The 17972-nt window shown below is 40.6% G+C and overlaps 1 protein-coding gene across 2 annotated transcripts in view; it reads right to left on the reverse strand.

Annotated features, from left to right (window-relative positions):
* The window catches only part of IKZF2 (IKAROS family zinc finger 2), a 294492-nt gene extending 277343 nt beyond the window's left edge, over positions 1–17149 (reverse strand). For both annotated transcript variants that reach the window (XM_053698802.1, XM_053698797.1), the window contains exon 1: positions 16485–17149. Coding sequence is in view for 1 of the 2 variants with exons in the window: in XM_053698797.1 (XP_053554772.1) it covers positions 16485–16487 (3 nt within the window). In the remaining variant the exon portion in view is untranslated. The remainder of the gene's footprint in view (positions 1–16484) is intronic.
* Positions 17150–17972: the final 823 nt, after the last annotated feature.

Genomic DNA, 17972 nt, shown 5'->3' on the forward strand with positions numbered 1-17972 from the left:
AGTCTTCATCCAAGCGGGGCAGAAGAGGTCTTCCATCCGATTGAAGTCTTCTTCCAAGCGGGGCAGAAGAGGTCTTCCATCCGATTGAAGTCTTCATCTTCTATCGACATCCATCTGGAACGGAGCGGCAGCATCCTGAAGACCTCCGACGCGGAACATCCATCCTGGCCGACGACTGAACAACGAATGACGGTTCCTTTAAATGACGTCATCCAAGATGGCGTCCCTCGAATTCCGATTGGCTGATAGGATTCTATCAGCCAATCGGAATTAAGGTAGGAATATTCTGATTGGCTGATGGAATCAGCCAATCAGAATCAAGTTCAATCCGATTGGCTGATCCAATCAGCCAATCAGATTGAGCTCGCATTCTATTGGCTGTTCCGATCAGCCAATAGAATGCGAGCTAAATCTGATTGGCTGATTCCATCAGCCAATCAGAATATTCCTACCTTAATTCCGATTGGCTGATAGAATCCTATCAGCCAATCGGAATTCGAGGGACGCCATCTTGGATGACGTCATTTAAAGGAACCGTCATTCGTCGTTCAGTCGTCGGCCAGGATGGATGTTCCGCGTCGGAGGTCTTCAGGATGCTGCCGCTCCGCTCCAGATGGATGTCGATAGAAGATGCCGCCTGGATGAAGACTTCAATCGAATGGAAGACCTCTTCTGCCCCGCTTGGATGAAGACTTCAATCGGATGGAAGACCTCTTCTGCCCCGCTTGGATGAAGACTTCTACCGGATCATGGACATCTTCAGCCACCCGCTTGGGCTTGGATCAGGACATCGGAGGAGCTCTTCAGGACGGATCGGTGAACCTGGTATGGTGAAGATAAGGTAGGAAGATCTTCAGGGGCTTAGTTTTAGGTTTATTTAAGGGGGGTTTGGGTTAGATTAGGGGTATGTGGGTGGTGGGTTGTAATGTTGGGGGGGGTATTGTATGTTTTTTTTACAGGCAAAAGAGCTGAACTTCTTGGGGCATGCCCCGCAAAGGGCCCTGTTCAGGGCTGGTAAGGTAAAAGAGCTTTTAACTTTAGTAATTTAGAATAGGGTAGGGCATTTTTTATTTTGGGGGGCTTTGTTGTTTTATTAGGGGGCTTAGAGTAGGTGTAATTAGTTTAAAATTGTTGTAATATTTTTCTTATGTTTGTAGATATTTTTTTATTTTTTGTAACTTAGTTCTTTTTTATTTTTTGTACTTTAGTTAGTTTATTTCATTGTAGTTATTTGTAGATATTGTATTTAATTAATGTATTGATAGTGTAGTGTTAGGTTTAATTGTAGGTAATTGTAGGTATTTTATTTAATTAATTTAATGATAGTGTAGTGTTAGGTTTAATTGTAACTTAGGTTAGGATTTATTTTACAGGTAATTTTGTAATTATTTTAACTAGGTAACTATTAAATAGTTCTTAACTATTTAATAGCTATTGTACCTGGTTAAAATAATTACAAAGTTGCCTGTAAAATAAATATTAATCCTAAAATAGCTACAATGTAATTATAATTTATATTGTAGCTATATTAGGATTTATTTTACAGGTAAGTATTTAGCTTTAAATAGGAATAATTTATTTAATAAGAGTTAATTAATTTCGTTAGATTAAAATTATATTTAACTTAGGGGGTGTTAGTGTTAGGGTTAGACTTAGCTTTAGGGGTTAATACATTTATTAGAATAGCGGTGAGCTCCGGTCGGCAGATTAGGGGTTAATAATTGAAGTTAGGTGTCGGCGATGTTAGGGAGGGCAGATTAGGGGTTAATACTATTTATTATAGGGTTAGTGAGGCGGATTAGGGGTTAATAACTTTATTATAGTAGCGCTCAGGTCCGCTCGGCAGATTAGGGGTTAATAAGTGTAGGCAGGTAGAGGCGACATTGTGGGGGGCAGATTAGGGGTTAATAAATATAATATAGGGGTCGGCGGTGTTAGGGGCAGCAGATTAGGGGTACATAAGGATAACGTAGGTGGCGGCGCTTTGCGGTCGGCAGATTAGGGGTTAATAAGTGTAGGTAGCTGGCGGCGAAGTTGCGGGGGGCAGGTTAGGGGTTACTAAATATAATATAGGGGTCGGCGGTGTTAGGGGCAGCAGATTAGGGGTACATAAGGATAACGTAGTTGGCGGTCGGCAGATTAGGGGTTAAAAAAATTTAATCGAGTGGCGGCGATGTGGGGGGACCTCAGTTTAGGGGTACATAGGTAGTTTATGGGTGTTAGAGTACTTTAGAGTACAGTAGTTAAGAGCTTTATGAACCGGCGTTAGCCCAGAAAGCTCTTAACTACTGACTTTTTTCCTGCGGCTGGAGTTTTGTCGTTAGAGTTCTAACGCTCACTTCAGCCACGACTTTAAATACCGGAGTTAGAAAAATCCCATTGAAAAGATAGGATACGCAATTTACGTAAGGGGATCTGCGGTATGCAAAAGTCGCGGCTGAAAAGTGAGCGTTAGACCCTTTTTTGAGTGACTCCAAATACCAGAGTTAGCCTAAAACCAGCGTTAGGAGCCTCTAACGCTGGTTTTCACGGCTAACGCCAAACTCCAAATCTAGGCCTGTGTTTCCCTATAGGCCTGTCACCCAGGCAGCTAAGGGATTAACTGCCTGGGTTTCTGGGAACTGTACACCTGTCTGTACTGTTTTTGCTTTTAAACATTGCTGTGTGCTTGCTGGTTAGTGCCATGTTTTCTGTGCGTTGTGTTGATAATTTTTGTAATTGTTATGTTTCTCTATACCATAAGCTTGGTAGCTTCCCTTTTAAATAATAATAAACTTAAAATGTTATGTTAATGTTATGTTAAAGAAACAGTCTAGTCCAAAATAAACTTTCATTATTCAGATAGGGCATGTCATTTTAAACAACTTTCTAATTTACTTTTATTACCAATTTTGCTTTGTTCTCTTGGTATTCTTAGGTGAAAGTCAAACCTAGGTAGGTTCATATTCTAATTTCTTAGACCTTGAAGGCTGTCTCTTATCTGAATGCATTTTGACAATTTTTCACCACTAGAGAGCATTAGTTCATGTGTGTCATATAGATAACATTGTGCTCACGCATGTGGAGTTACCTAGGAGTCAGCACTGATTGGCTAAAATGCAAGTCTGTCAACAGAACTGAAATAACAAAGCAGTTTGCAGAGGCTTAGGGGCATATTTATCAAGCTCTTTTCTTTGATGAATCTCTTGAAAGACTACAGAAGAACGAACATCAATAACATCCTGTGAAGAAAGGAATTCGAAGATCCTATCCGAGCCTTTAAAGATGCAAGAAAAAAAACAGTCCACAGAATTAAACTGTAAAAGAAATAAAAATGACAATAATAATTGTTCTCTTAGGTACAGAACTATAGAAAAAAACATAACCATGAAAATATATAAACATTTCAATATCTTTTCCCTGAGATTTTTTTTTTTTTTTTTTTTTTTTAATCTACACAGGTAGAGGCAAGAAGAAAAAGGGGTGGGAAAATATTCACCTCCTGTCTTTAATAAAATCAAGATTATTTAGTCACCAAGGTTATAATAATCTGAATTTTATGTCAAGACAGGAGGCTTCATATTTTTGCAATTTTAACACAATAAAAGTAATGCCTCAGAAGCGTGAAGAATGGGTTTAAAATAGAAATGAGAAAAGGTCGTAGAAGAAGACCAATCTGCGGCTTTAAGGATATCTTGAATATTACTGCCCGCTAATAGAGCTTTGGATGCAGCCGCACCCCAAACGGAATTAGCTCCAAACGAAAGATCAAAAAAAGATCATGCCTGCAGAAGACATGAGCCAAAGAACCCATCTGGCTAAAGTGGTGGAAGAGACAGGGCGAAAGGGGGGAACAAAGGAGATAAGTAGTTGACCCCCAGAAGAAGGGCGGGAAGAAATCGTCTTAGAAAGATAAGATTTCAAACAGAGAGCCACACAGAGTTGAGGATCCTCAGGGAAATATTGATAGAAGATGGAAGATGACATGGATTTTGTGCGTTTAGAAATGGAAAAGGTAACGCCCTCAGGGGAAAAGGAAATTCCTTCTACGTCCAGCGCACGGATATCTGAAATCCTGTGGAAGGAAACCAAGCAGAGCAACATAGCCAATTTGGCTGACAATTGTTTAAGGGAAAGCTCTGCGTTGGAAGGCCAATTCCTAAGAAAGGACAGCATGATGGAAACATCCCAAAGGTGAGAATATCGAGCGGGAGGGGGAACCTTCAGTCGAATGGCTTTCAAAATCCGGCAAATTAGGGGATGTCTTCCAACCGGATTACCATCCACCGGAAAATGACCCGCTGAAATTGCAGAACGGACGACATTAATGGAGCGGTAAGCTTTCCCTTGGGAAAAAAGTTCGGAAAGAAAATTTACAATAAAAACCACAGGAGCTGAAAAGGGATCAACCTGCCTATGAGAACACCAACTAACCCATGACGCCCAGGCTGAAGAGCAACATTTCCTGGTGCCAGGGGCCCAAGATTCTCGAAGGAGAAGTTGAGTGTCTTTAGAAAGGCCTTCGGAAGACCAGGATCCCCTGAAATCTGCCAAGCTAGCAGGGGAAGGCGATCCTGGAGGATCAGGGGGTGAGGTTCTCCCTTCGGGTCTGAAAGGATGTCGAGCCAATTGGGCAGAAGAAGAGGCGGAGAAACAGCCATCTCCAGAAGAAGCGGGAACCAGGGCTGCATTGGCCAAAAGGGGGTAACTATTGTCAGGGAGCATTTGAATCTCCTGACCGTCCAGAGGGTTCTCGTGATGAGAGAGAAGGGAGGGAAAGCGTAAGCTCCGGATTGAGGCCAACTCTGCAGGAAAGCATCTGAGGCCTCGCTCCCCGGATCTGGAAGCCAGCTGAAATAACAAGGTATCTGATGATTGATCCTGGAAGCGAAAAGGTTCACCGAAAAGGGACCAAATATTCTCTGAATTTTCAGAAAAACAGGGCGAAGAAGACACCAGTCGCTGGAGTCTCTCCAAAAACAAGAGAACCAGTCCGCAACAGTATTGGAAACTCCAGGGATATACTGAGCCCAGAGAGAAATGTTGCGGGAGGCACAGAACCTGAACAGTTCTGATGCAAGATCTGATAGCATTTTGAATTTCGTACCTCCCAAGCGATTGATGTATTGGACTGCAGATATGTTGTCCATATGGAGGAGGATGCAACAATCCGTAAATTGTTTGGAGAAAGAGCGAATGTCAAAAGAGCCCGCCAAAAGCTCCAGACAATTGATGTGTAACGACTGTTCTAGAGGGGACCAAGATCCTCCCGTCGCAGAGGTCTCGTAAGATGCTCCCCAACCTAGAAGACTGGCATCTGAGGAGAGTACAAAGTCTGGCGAGGATCCAAAGATAGCCTTGCCATTCCAAGACTCCATGTGAAGGAGCCTCCAAGACATCTCTGCATGGACCTCCTCGTTCAAACAAATCATCTGATGATATGAACGGCATTCTCTGAAAGACTGCATTGTTCAGTAATGCAGAGGGGCTGGAAAAATCGCCTGAATGGAAGAGGCGAGGAGCCCGATGATTCTGGAAAGCTGGCGAATAGATACCATGGGGGACGCCAGCACCTCTTGAATTTCTAATTTGATCTTGTCGATCTTCTCCTGAGGCAGAAGGAGCAGACCTGAGGTGGAGTCTAGGAGAAAACCCAGAAACTCTACTTTCTGAGAGGGAATTAAAGCCGACTTTTCCAAATAGATAACAAATCCTAGCCCTTGAAGAAGGGAGGAGGTTGTGTGTAAGTGACAAAGGAGGGAAGTACGATCTTCTGCCATGAGGAGAATGTCATCCAGGTAAATGACGGGCTTTAGAAGTTTGGTGAAACACCAAGGAGCTGAACTGAGGCCGAAAGGAAGGCAAGTAAATTGCCAGATCCTGTCGTCCCAGAGGAACCTGAGGAATTTCCGATTTTCTGGAAACACTGGGACCGTAAGGTAGGCATCTGTCAAGTCTAGGCAGACAAACCAGTCTCCAATACGAAGTAGGTCCCTGAGCATGTGGATACCCTCCATCTTGAAATGGCAGTATGCAACAAAGTAATTTAACTCCTGAAGGTTGATGACAGGTCAAAATCCACCTGTCTTCTTCTTTACTAGGAAAAGGTTGCTTAGAAACCCCTCTTCTGGGTTCGAAACCTCCTCTATTGCGCCTTTGAGATGGAGAGATTGAACTTCCAAACCAATAAGGTCTACATTTGACTTTGAAAGATTTAGGGGTTTTGGGTGCCACTCTGGAAGGGAGGGCATGTGAATTCCAGCTTGAAGCCTCTCACTGTCTGAGCAATCCAAGGGTCCTGAGAAATTAAATCCCACATATGGGAAAAAAGGGACAGTCTGCCTGCAAAGGGAGATATGGGGGAAGAAGTCAGGAACAAAGGAGGAGTACTCACTCTGGGTAGCGGGCGACTGCTTGGCGTTGCTCAATCATGAACTGTTGACGGACGGGCAGACGACCCCTGAATCTGCCGGCCCTGCCAAAAACCTGATTAGAGGGATTGAAAACTCTCCTAAGGGAGGCTTGAATCCTATCAATAGAAGTAAAGGTGGAAACATAATGCCTCATAATATCCAAAAAGGGTTTTCCAAAAAGAAGACCTTTGGCTGAAGAGCCTGTTTCCTCGACAGCGAGAACATCCAATCTAGGATTAATTCTCAAGAGGGCAGATCTTCTGCGTTCAGTAGAAATGGCTAAGTTGGCGTTGCCAAGGAAGCAGAAAGCTCGAAAAGCCCATTCTCGAATGGCAAAAGGATCCAAAGGAGAGCCAGACAAAAGAGCTTCATCCGAAAGATGTAAAATCTGGGCCAAAGGACCCGAAGTGTCCAGGAGTTTATACTGAACTCCTCTGAGAGCCTTGTCTAAACCCTTCCTAGGATCCTTTCCCCTTCTAGTTAGAAAGGTAGCAAGTTTAGCGTCAAACTCAGGAGTTACGGATTCCCTACCAGGGAGGGAAGGTCTACTGCATTCCACACATAATTTATTATGATCTTCGTGATCGAGAGGTTTTCTGAGAGATCTCTGCAAAAAACGAGAGAGATGAGGAGCTAACGCCCAGTCAGATGACTAAATGATGGCTAAAGATGGGATTCCCAGCCGGGTCAACCATTTTGTCCTCAAGTTCAATATGAGAAGACCGGGATCGAGAAGCCCCAGTCTGAGGAGCTGTATGTGGATCAAGCTCTATGTCAGACTGAGGATCCTCTTCCCAATCTAATACTGGAAAAGACTCCATATAGTCCTCTATATCAAAATTCTCAGAGTCTGAGCTCTGAATCCCCTTTTGTGCACCCAGGAGGGAAAGGGTTCGTTTACCCCGTTTAGCCTCTGGGGAGGAGGTTCTGACACCCCTATGTGAAACGCCCGGGGGAAGGGCTTTAGATTTCGGAGCCTTGCCTTTATGTGGGGCAGTGCGAGAATGAGGCTTCCAATGGCGCTTCCGCGATATTGGAGGGTCTGAATCAGAGGATGAGGATTCCTCAAAATGAAGGGACTGGGGTTGTTCCAAAACCTTCTCAGGAGGGGAAGAAGGAACATTATGTTTAAGGGCAGAAGCTATGGCCAAATTAATATAGGCTAAAAGATCCTCTTTGGATTGTGAGGAAGAAGGGGCGGGGTCAATGACAGGGTCAGCAGACTCCATTTCTTTAATTGATGGTGAAAAATGAGTTTGATCTAAATGAAAAGATAAAATATTGAAATAAAAATCAAACCCTTATGAAACATTTTAGTTATAAAAAAAATAAAAAAGAAATGAAATGTATGGTTAATAAAAAGAAGAGGCAGGATTTGAACCCTAAACCTACAATCTCCAAAATTGCAGTATTAGCCCACAAAGCTATAGAGCAAGTTTAATACTGGTAGACATATAGATGTTAATAAGTCTTTTTTTTTTTTTTTTTTTAAATAAAAACGTTACTGACAGAAAATTTTTATGTTTATTTTAGATTAAGCAATAATTATGAGTGCACCTAGAAGAAAGAAGCTGGATTCAAACCCCAAACCTTTTGTATGAAAGGAAGAGAAGCTAACCAGTATGCTATTAAAGCTGGTTATAAAGGTGAATTATTTTTCTAACAAAACCTTTTAAAAATAAATTTGGCGGGAAAACGGCTTTGCTAACGAAAGTAAAAAACGGATCCGTTTTCTAAATAAATATAATTATATATGTTTAATAGTAACATAGAAACATAGAAACATAGAATTTGACGGTAGATAAGAACCAAAAAGGCCCATCAAGTCTACCCATATTACATGTTCCTTTACAGTCTTTGTGTTTACCACCTCAAATGGAAATTTATTCCATGAATCCACCACCCTTTCTGTAAAAAAATGCTTCCTCAAATTTCTCCTGAATCTACTACCCTCTAACTTTAGATTGTGAGCCCTTGTTTTGGCATTTATTTTTTTGTGAAAAATGCTTTCAGCTTCTATTTTATTAAGTCCCTTCATATATTTGAAGGTTTCTATCATGTCACCTCTTTCCCTTCTATCCTCTAAACTATACATATTTAGATCATAGAGTCTTTCTTTGTACGTTTTATATTTTAGACCATGTACCATTTTAGTAGCCCTCCTTTGGACAGCTTCTAGTTTATTTATATCTTTCTGAAGATATGGTCTCCAGAACTGTACACAGTATTCCATATTTGGTCTAACTAATGATCTGTAAAGTGGCATAAGAATCTTGCTATTTCTGCTACTAAAACCTCTTCCAATGCAACCAAGCATTTGACTGGCCTTGCTGGCTGCACTTCGGCATTGTGTACCAAATTTTAAATCATCTGAAATAATAATTCCCAAATCCCTTTCTTCTTTAATTACAGTCAGTAATGTACCATTGAGACTATAATTGGCCTTTGGGTTTTTGGATCCTATATGCATATTTTTGCTCTTGGTAATATTAAATTTCAGATCCCATTTATTTGACCAGTCCTCTAGTTTATTAATATCACAGTTCATTTGATCAACTCCTCCTGGAACATCTACCCTGTTACAAATTTTTGTATCATCAGCAAACAAGCAAACCTTCCCCTTAAGCCCACTTCCAATATTACTTATGAACATGTTAAACAAAACAGGCCCAAGAACTGACCCTTGGGGAACACCACTAGTAACTGATGCCTCATTTGAATGTACTCCATTAATTGAAACCCTCTGTCGTCTATCTTTAAGCCAGCATTCTACCCACTTAACAATCTTAGCATCTATTCCAAGGCAATACATTTTGTGAATAAGTTTGTTGTGTGGGACGGTGTCAAATGCTTTGCTAAAGTCTAGATATGCAACATCTACGGTTCCTCCTTGGTCTATTATTTTAGTTACATGGTCAAAGAAATCAATTAGATTAGTCAGGCATGATCTTCCAGCAGTGAAACCATGCTGTCCTTTGTCTTCTAAGTTGTTTGTCTGAATGAAAGATACAAGTATTTCCTTTAAAAGAGTTTCCATTAATTTCCCTGCAATTGAGGTCAAACTGACTGGCCTATAGTTAGCAGAATCTTCCCTTTTTATGAAGAGGGACTACATTGGCAATTTTCCAGTCTTTTGGAACAACTCCTGTTAGAAGTGGCTGATTAAATAAATCAGCTAATGGAGTAGCTATTACGGATCAAAGTTCTCTTAGAACCCTTGGATGAATATTAACTGGACCCACAGACTTATTAACTTTTATTTTTGATAAAGCCCTTGAAACCTCTTCCTCTGTAAAAAGAAAAGTACTACTCACATTAGTATTTACAGTAACATCCCTTAATAGAATCTCACTATCTTTACCATCTGTTGTAAAGACTGAACAAAAGTAATCATTTAAACAGTTTGCTATTTGTTTATCTTCTTCCAATACTCTATCCTCATTCTTGAGTCTAACTATCCCTCTGTTAGTTTTTCTCTTTTCACTGATATATCTAAAGAAGGTTTTGTCACCGTTTTTTACAGATTGTGCTATTTTCTCTTCTGCATCAGCTTTAGCCTTTCTGATTAACTGCTTTGTCATCTTTTGATGGGTTCTCCATTTTTCTTTATCCTCTTCTGATCCAGTGAGTTTGAATTTTTTATAGACTGTCTTTTTTGTCTTAACTGCATGTGCTACTTCTCTTGAAAACCATATTGGTTTTCTTTTTCTTTTACTAACAAGCCTAATACAGTGTTTAGTTGCATCTATAATAGCATTTTTAAAATATTCCCACTGTTCTTGTACTCCTGTAATCTGTGCCATCCCTTTTAGGGATTCATCTAGGTATCTGCCCATGTAAGAAAAATCAGTTGATCTAAAGTCTAAGACTTTTGTTTTACTATGGTTGCTTAGTAGCTTTGCCTGAATATTAAACCATACAGACTGATGATCACTAGAGCCTAAGTAGTAGTATTGCCCAAATTTTATAATATTATATAGATATAGCCAACTAGGCTAATTAAGGAATAATCCTACTGCCACAGCCTCGATCAGGAGCCGCTGCAGGCCGCGGCTCACACATCCGACCAGAAAGTTTCTATTAATAGTACTGGTCAGATGCGTGTCCGCGAGATCAGAGCGGCACCATGATCAAAGAGACAGGCAGAGGGAGAAGAGTCATGAGAGACCTACATACGGTCTGGTGACAGGAAACGGAGCAGTCACTATGAAAGCGGCTGCTCCGTTGTCAATTTAGAAGTGGCAGACAATAGAAGCCACGCACCAAGGGGGATACTCTTTATTTTCCTTTAAAAACAAATGCACACTTTTGTTTAAATCATTGCTAAAATGCTGTCATAGCCTAAGTCTATTTGGCAAATATACTGTAAAGTTAAAAGACAAGGTTTACCCAAAAGAAAAAGAAAAAACAAAGAAATACAGCTCAGTTTAAAAAACAACAATTAAGAAAATAATAGTAAAATGAAATTAATGACATATACGTAAAGTTTATATCAAATAATAATAATATATCAACAGAAATACATGACCTGCTGTCTCGGAAGCAGCAAAGAAAAGAGAAGGGACTTAGATTGTTCTGGACTCTTTATTACTATACTGTATCCTGATTGGTTATACACTGTTGCTATGTTATTTTTTTTCTTACTTTCAGTTTTCTTTGCTGCTGTTTTGGTTTCAGTAAAGAATTATGCAAAAATATGAAGCCTCCTGTCTTGACATAAAATTTAATGGTCAAATCCTTATATGGGAACATCAGTATGCCATAATGCTGCAACTTGAAATTCCCTTTATTTTATAAAAATCTTAGGCCTAGATTTGGAGTTCGGCGGTAGCCGTCAAAACCAGCGTTAGAGGCTCCTAACGCTGGTTTTGGCCGCCCGCTGGTATTTGGAGTCAGTGATTAAAGGGTCTAACGCTCACTTTACAGCCGCGACTTTTCCATACCGCAGATCCCCCTACGCCATTTGCGTATCCTATCTTTTCAATGAGATCTTTCTAACGCTGGTATTTAGAGTCGTTTCTGAAGTGAGCGTTAGAGCTCTAACGACAAAACTCCAGCCGCCTGAAAATAGCAGGAGTTAAGAGCTTTCTGGCTAACGCCGGTTCATAAAGCTCTTAACTACTGTACCCTAAAGTACACTAACACCCATAAACTACCTATGTACCCCTAAACCGAGGTCCCCCCACACCGCCGCCACTCGATTAAAATTTTTAACCCCTAATCTGCCGACCGCCACCTACGTTATATTTATGTACCCCTAATCTGCTGCCCCTAACCCCGCCGACCCCTATATTATATTTATTAACCCCTAACCTGCCCCCCACAACGTCGCCGCCAGCTACTTACAATAATTAACCCCTAATCTTCCGACCGCAAATCGCCGCCACCTACGTTATCCCTATGTACCCCTAATCTGCTGCCCCTAACATCGCCGACCCCTATATTATATTTATTAACCCCTAATCTGCCCCCCTCAACGTCGCCGACACCTGCCTACACTTATTAACCCCTAATCTGCCGAGCGGACCTGAGCGCTACTATAATAAATGTATTAACCCCTAATCCGCCTCACTAACCCTATCATAAATAGTATTAACCCCTAATCTGCCCTCCCTAACATCGCCGACACCTAACTTCAATTATTAACCCCTAATCTGCCGACCGGAGCTCACCGCTATTCTAATAAATGTATTAACCCCTAAAGCTAAGTCTAACCCTAACACTAACACCCCCCTAAGTTAAATATAATTTTTATCTAACGAAATAAATTAACTCTTATTAAATAACTTATTCCTATTTAAAGCTAAATACTTACCTGTAAAATAAATCCTAATATAGCTACAATATAAATTATAATTATATTATAGCTATTTTAGGATTAATATTTATTTTACAGGCAACTTTGTAATTATTTTAACCAGGTACAATAGCTATTAAATAGTTAAGAACTATTTAATAGTTACCTAGTTAAAATAATAACAAATTTACCTGTAAAATAAATCCTAACCTAAGATATAATTAAACCTAACACTACCCTATCAATAAAATAATTAAATAAACTACCTACAATTACCTACAATTAACCTAACACTACACTATCAATAAATTAATTAAACACAATTGCTACAAATAAATACAATTAAATAAACTAGCTAAAGTACAAAAAATAAAAAAGAACTAAGTTACAGAAAATAAAAAAATATTTACAAACATAAGAAAAATATTACAACAATTTTAAACTAATTACACCTACTCTAAGCCCCCTAATAAAATAACAAAGCCCCCCAAAATAAAAAATTCCCTACCCTATTCTAAATTAAAAAAGTTACAAGCTCTTTTACCTTACCAGCCCTGAACAGGGCCCTTTGCGGGGCATGCCCCAAGAAAATCAGCTCTTTTGCCTGTAAAAAAAAACATACAATACCCCCCCCCCCAACATTACAACCCACCACCCACATACCCCTAATCTAACCCAAACCCCCCTTAAATAAACCTAACACTAATCACCTGAAGATCTTCCTACCTTGTCTTCACCATCCAGGTATCACCGATCCGTCCTGGCTCCAAGATCTTCATCCAACCCAAGCGGGGGCTGGCGATCCATAATCCGGTGCTCCAAAGTCTTCCTCCTATCCGGCAAGAAGAGGACATCCGGACCGGCAAACATCTTCTCCAAGCGGCATCTTCGATCTTCTTCCATCCGGTGCGGAGCGGGTCCATCTTGAAGCAGGCGACGCGGATCCATCCTCTTCTTCCGATGTCTCCCGACTAATGACGGTTCCTTTAAGGGACGTCATCCAAGATGGCGTCCCTCGAATTCCGATTGGCTGATAGGATTCTATCAGCCAATCGGAATTAAGGTAGAAATTTTCTGATTGGCTGATGGAATCAGCCAATCAGAATCAAGTTCAATCCGATTGGCTGATCCAATCAGCCAATCAGATTGAGCTCGCATTCTATTGGCTGTTCCGATCAGCCAATAGAATGCGAGCTCAATCTGATTGGCTGATTGGATCAGCCAATCGGATTGAACTTGATTCTGATTGGCTGATTCCATCAGCCAATCAGAAAATTCCTACCTTAATTCCGATTGGCTGATAGAATCCTATCAGCCAATCGGAATTCGAGGGACGCCATCTTGGATGACGTCCCTTAAAGGAACCGTCATTAGTCGGGAGACATCGGAAGAAGAGGATGGATCCGCGTCGCCTGCTTCAAGATGGACCCGCTCCGCACCGGATGGAAGAAGATCGAAGATGCCGCTTGGAGAAGATGTTTGCCGGTCCGGATGTCCTCTTCTTGCCGGATAGGAGGAAGACTTTGGAGCACCGGATTATGGATCGCCAACCCCCGCTTGGGTTGGATGAAGATCTTGGAGCCAGGACGGATCGGTGATACCTGGATGGTGAAGACAAGGTAGGAAGATCTTCAGGGGATTAGTGTTAGGTTTATTTAAGGGGGGTTTGGGTTAGATTAGGGGTATGTGGGTGGTGGGTTGTAATGTTGGGGGGGGTATTGTATGTTTTTTTTTACAGGCAAAAGAGCTGATTTTCTTGGGGCATGCCCCGCAAAGGGCCCTGTTCAGGGCTGGTAAGGTAAAAGAGCTTGTAACTTTTTTAATTTAGAATAGGGTAGGGAATTTTTTATTTTGGGGGGCTTTGTTATTTTATTAGGGGGCTTAGAGTAGGTGTAATTAGTTTAAAATTGTTGTAATATTTTTCTTATGTTTGTAAATATATTTTTATTTTCTGTAACTTAGTTCTTTTTTATTTTTTGTACTTTAGCTAGTTTATTTAATTGTATTTATTTGTAGCAATTGTGTTTAATTAATTTATTGATAGTGTAGTGTTAGGTTAATTGTAGGTAATTGTAGGTAGTTTATTTAATTATTTTATTGATAGGGTAGTGTTAGGTTTAATTATATCTTAGGTTAGGATTTATTTTACAGGTAAATTTGTTATTATTTTAACTAGGTAACTATTAAATAGTTCTTAACTATTTAATAGCTATTGTACCTGGTTAAAATAATTACAAAGTTGCCTGTAAAATAAATATTAATCCTAAAATAGCTATAATATAATTATAATTTATATTGTAGCTATATTAGGATTTATTTTACAGGTAAGTATTTAGCTTTAAATAGGAATAAGTTATTTAATAAGAGTTAATTTATTTCGTTAGATAAAAATTATATTTAACTTAGGGGGGTGTTAGTGTTAGGGTTAGACTTAGCTTTAGGGGTTAATACATTTATTAGAATAGCGGTGAGCTCCGGTCGGCAGATTAGGGGTTAATAATTGAAGTTAGGTGTCGGCGATGTTAGGGAGGGCAGATTAGGGGTTAATACTATTTATGATAGGGTTAGTGAGGCGGATTAGGGGTTAATAACTTTATTATAGTAGCGCTCAGGTCCGCTCGGCAGATTAGGGGTTAATAAGTGTAGGTAGGTGTCGGCGACGTTGTGGGGGGCAGATTAGGGGTTAATAAATATAACATAGGGGTCGGCGATGTTAGGGCAGCAGATTAGGGGTACATAGGGATAACGTAGGTGGCGGCGTTTTACGGAGCGGCAGATTAGGGGTTAAAAGTGTAATGCAGGGGTCAGCGATAGCGGGGGCGGCAGATTAGGGGTTAATAAGTGTAAGGGTAGGGGTGTTTAGACTCGGGGTACATGTTAGGGTGTTAGGTGCAGACGTAGGAAGTGTTTCCCCATAGCAAACAATGGGGCTGCGTTAGGAGCTGAACGCTGCTTTTTTGCAGGTGTTAGGTTTTTTTCAGCTCAAACAGTCCCATTGTTTCCTATGGGAGAATCGTGCACGAGCACGTTTTTGAGGCCGGCCGCGTCCGTAAGCAACTCTGGTATCGAGAGTTGCATTTGCGGTAAAAATGCTCTACGCTCCTTTTTTGGAGCCTAACGCAGCATTTGTTTTAACTCTCGATACCAGAGTTAAATTTATGGTGCGGCCAGAAAAAAGCCCGCGGAGCGTTAACAGCCCTTTTACCGCCGAACTCCAAATCTAGGCCTTAGTTTCCACCTGCATTGATCATTATGACTCAAGCCCCTGAAATGCACCTTAGATTGTTAAAACTATATATTGAAAATACCTGAGCAGTCTAGGTTCACTTGTTTAAACATGTTAAGCAAAAATAAAGTAGATTGCAGAGCTTAGATTGTATGTACTTTGTCTTCTATTCATAATTACATTTTATTGCATATTTAATATGTTTGCCTTGTGATAAATAACTACAGTAAATTGGTTTCTACTCTGTAAATGTAACGGCTGAGTGGACAATTAGTGATCATCACTATACATATTTTTTTATACCATGCATCACTGTATCCTGTGATCTGGTGGCTGTATTTTAAATGTCTTCTGCTTATCATTAAAAAAAAATTTTTAAAAAAGCATTAGCACACTTTTAAAATATGAAACTTGGAGGACTTCCGGGCGGCGGCCATCTTACTGGTCGCACTGAGCTTCAGCTCCTGGGTTACCTATCACTTTTTTCCAGATTTTTACTGAAATATTGGTTAAAGGACATCTAAATTGGTGGAGAAGCCCGACTGAAGACACCCTGACCCAAAAGATAGGGTTTTGGACCGCGGTGTGGTTATTTAGCCCTCAGTACCGGAATTGTTACTCTGATGCCTTCCCTTATCTCTGAAGCCTCATCTGTCCTCAACATTGCTGCGCCACTGTTGCGCGGTCAGCACTTCATGAAGCAAGCTATCTTATAGTTCACCAGACACTAAGTAAGAAAGAGCAAGCTAAACGTATATAGACTCAGAATGGATACTTGAGACGAATCCCTAATAGCTATCATTGCTGGACTATTAGAAGACCAACTTAAATGCATCTCTAATCATCTGCCTAGAGACTGGGGTAGTGTATGCACTCCTAAATCCACAGCAACTGCCTCAAAGCCGCCAGAAACTGCATTTACATCGGGTGAAAAAATAAGCCACGAACAAAACAGCTACCTAGAAATAACAGCTGCTACACATTCCGACTCCGGGCTCCAGAGTGAACACGGTGCTGTACTTGACATCAGAGATCATAACGAGAGCTTCAAAATCAGTACTCTACTCACCATGTCTCAAGAGCCTTCTACAGAGACTTATAGGTCAGAAGTCGGCAACCTTGACTCCACTCTTCCTTCAGTGGTTCCCCAGAACCTTTTTCTCGGCAGTCAAGAGGAAGATCGCAGCGCTCTGGAGCCCCAACGCATACCACCACCTATTGTGCTCTTGACTTCCCGGGCGCAGATGGAGACAACCCTGCTGGGATCTGATTATGATGCGGGAGCACTCATCAACTTTAATGGAGCCAATTACACAGCAGCTCTGCCTGACGACAGAGAACTGACCACCACTGAGCCCGTTCACAATCTGGAGAAGTTTTATGCCATAATTTTCACTACCTTGGCACAAGAGAACTGGGACCCTGGTGGATCCGACAGCACGCTCAGATCTGTTACGGCTTCCGTGCTGGATCTGGATCAAGAGCCAGGAATGCACTACGAGCAGAATCCGTTCGGCGCTACCGGTGTGGGGTAGGGTATACTGTTATGCCCCAAAACTTGCACCATTGTAGCAGCTGGGAGGTTTGTGTGAATTCTTTGACTCACCTCCCCAGGACCGGAGCTGGGTAAATGTGGCGATGGTATAACAGACACTATGTAACTTCTCCTATTAACTACGCCACTTTAACGGCTCTGGCTGTACACCTATGTGGATCTGCCGATCTGGGGTTACCTATGTACAGTTGTAGTCACAATGAGTGTCTTTTCTCTTTTTAAAAAAAAAAAAAAGGTGTGTTACATTCATGAGGTGTCATTGCTTTCAGAACCTATTTAGTATGACTTTCTAGCAGTGGACCGCCTCCTCTGATTTTAGGCATTAAATAAGTCATTACCTAAAGTTGAACCTATATGACATGATATGATCCTCGTTTCTGCCTTGTTATATTGTTAATGTGTTTAACCAAGTGTAGACTGCAGGACCATATAATCCATCTCAACTGGTAGGTCCATAGGATTGTTTTTCTAATGATATATATTAGTACTGCTACCTGTTATCATTGTAGTCACTTCAGAGCTAAACCTGTTATACTTGGTCACACATTGAATATATAGACCCAAATGAAGGTAATAGAGCCTGAGGTTTGAGGGACACTAACTGCTCATATTTGTAGGGTGTTAGTCTTTTTAATTGAAGAGGTTTTTCATATGAGATCCATAAGTAGTCTCCTTATCTCAGATTCCTTCCTATTTTTAGATTGAGGTCCAAGAGTGGCCTCATGAATATCCGAGAAGGTATACATTTTGTTTGGCATGTCTCATATGTAATGTATCTTTGTTGTGTTTTATTGGATATTGTAACTCGTTTGACTCACTACGGTGATTACTCTGTATGCCTTTAAACCTCAATAAAAAAAAATAAAAAAAAATAAAAAAAAAAAAAATATGAAACTTGATGATAACATTGCTTAACTAAAAAAAAAACTGCGCTGAAACAATAAAAAATCAATAATCAGTTAGTCATTCGTTTCACTTTCCTATTGCCATGCATATTTTACT

The sequence above is a fragment of the Bombina bombina genome, chromosome 1 (assembly GCF_027579735.1).
Source record: "Bombina bombina isolate aBomBom1 chromosome 1, aBomBom1.pri, whole genome shotgun sequence".
NCBI lineage: Eukaryota > Metazoa > Chordata > Amphibia > Anura > Bombinatoridae > Bombina > Bombina bombina.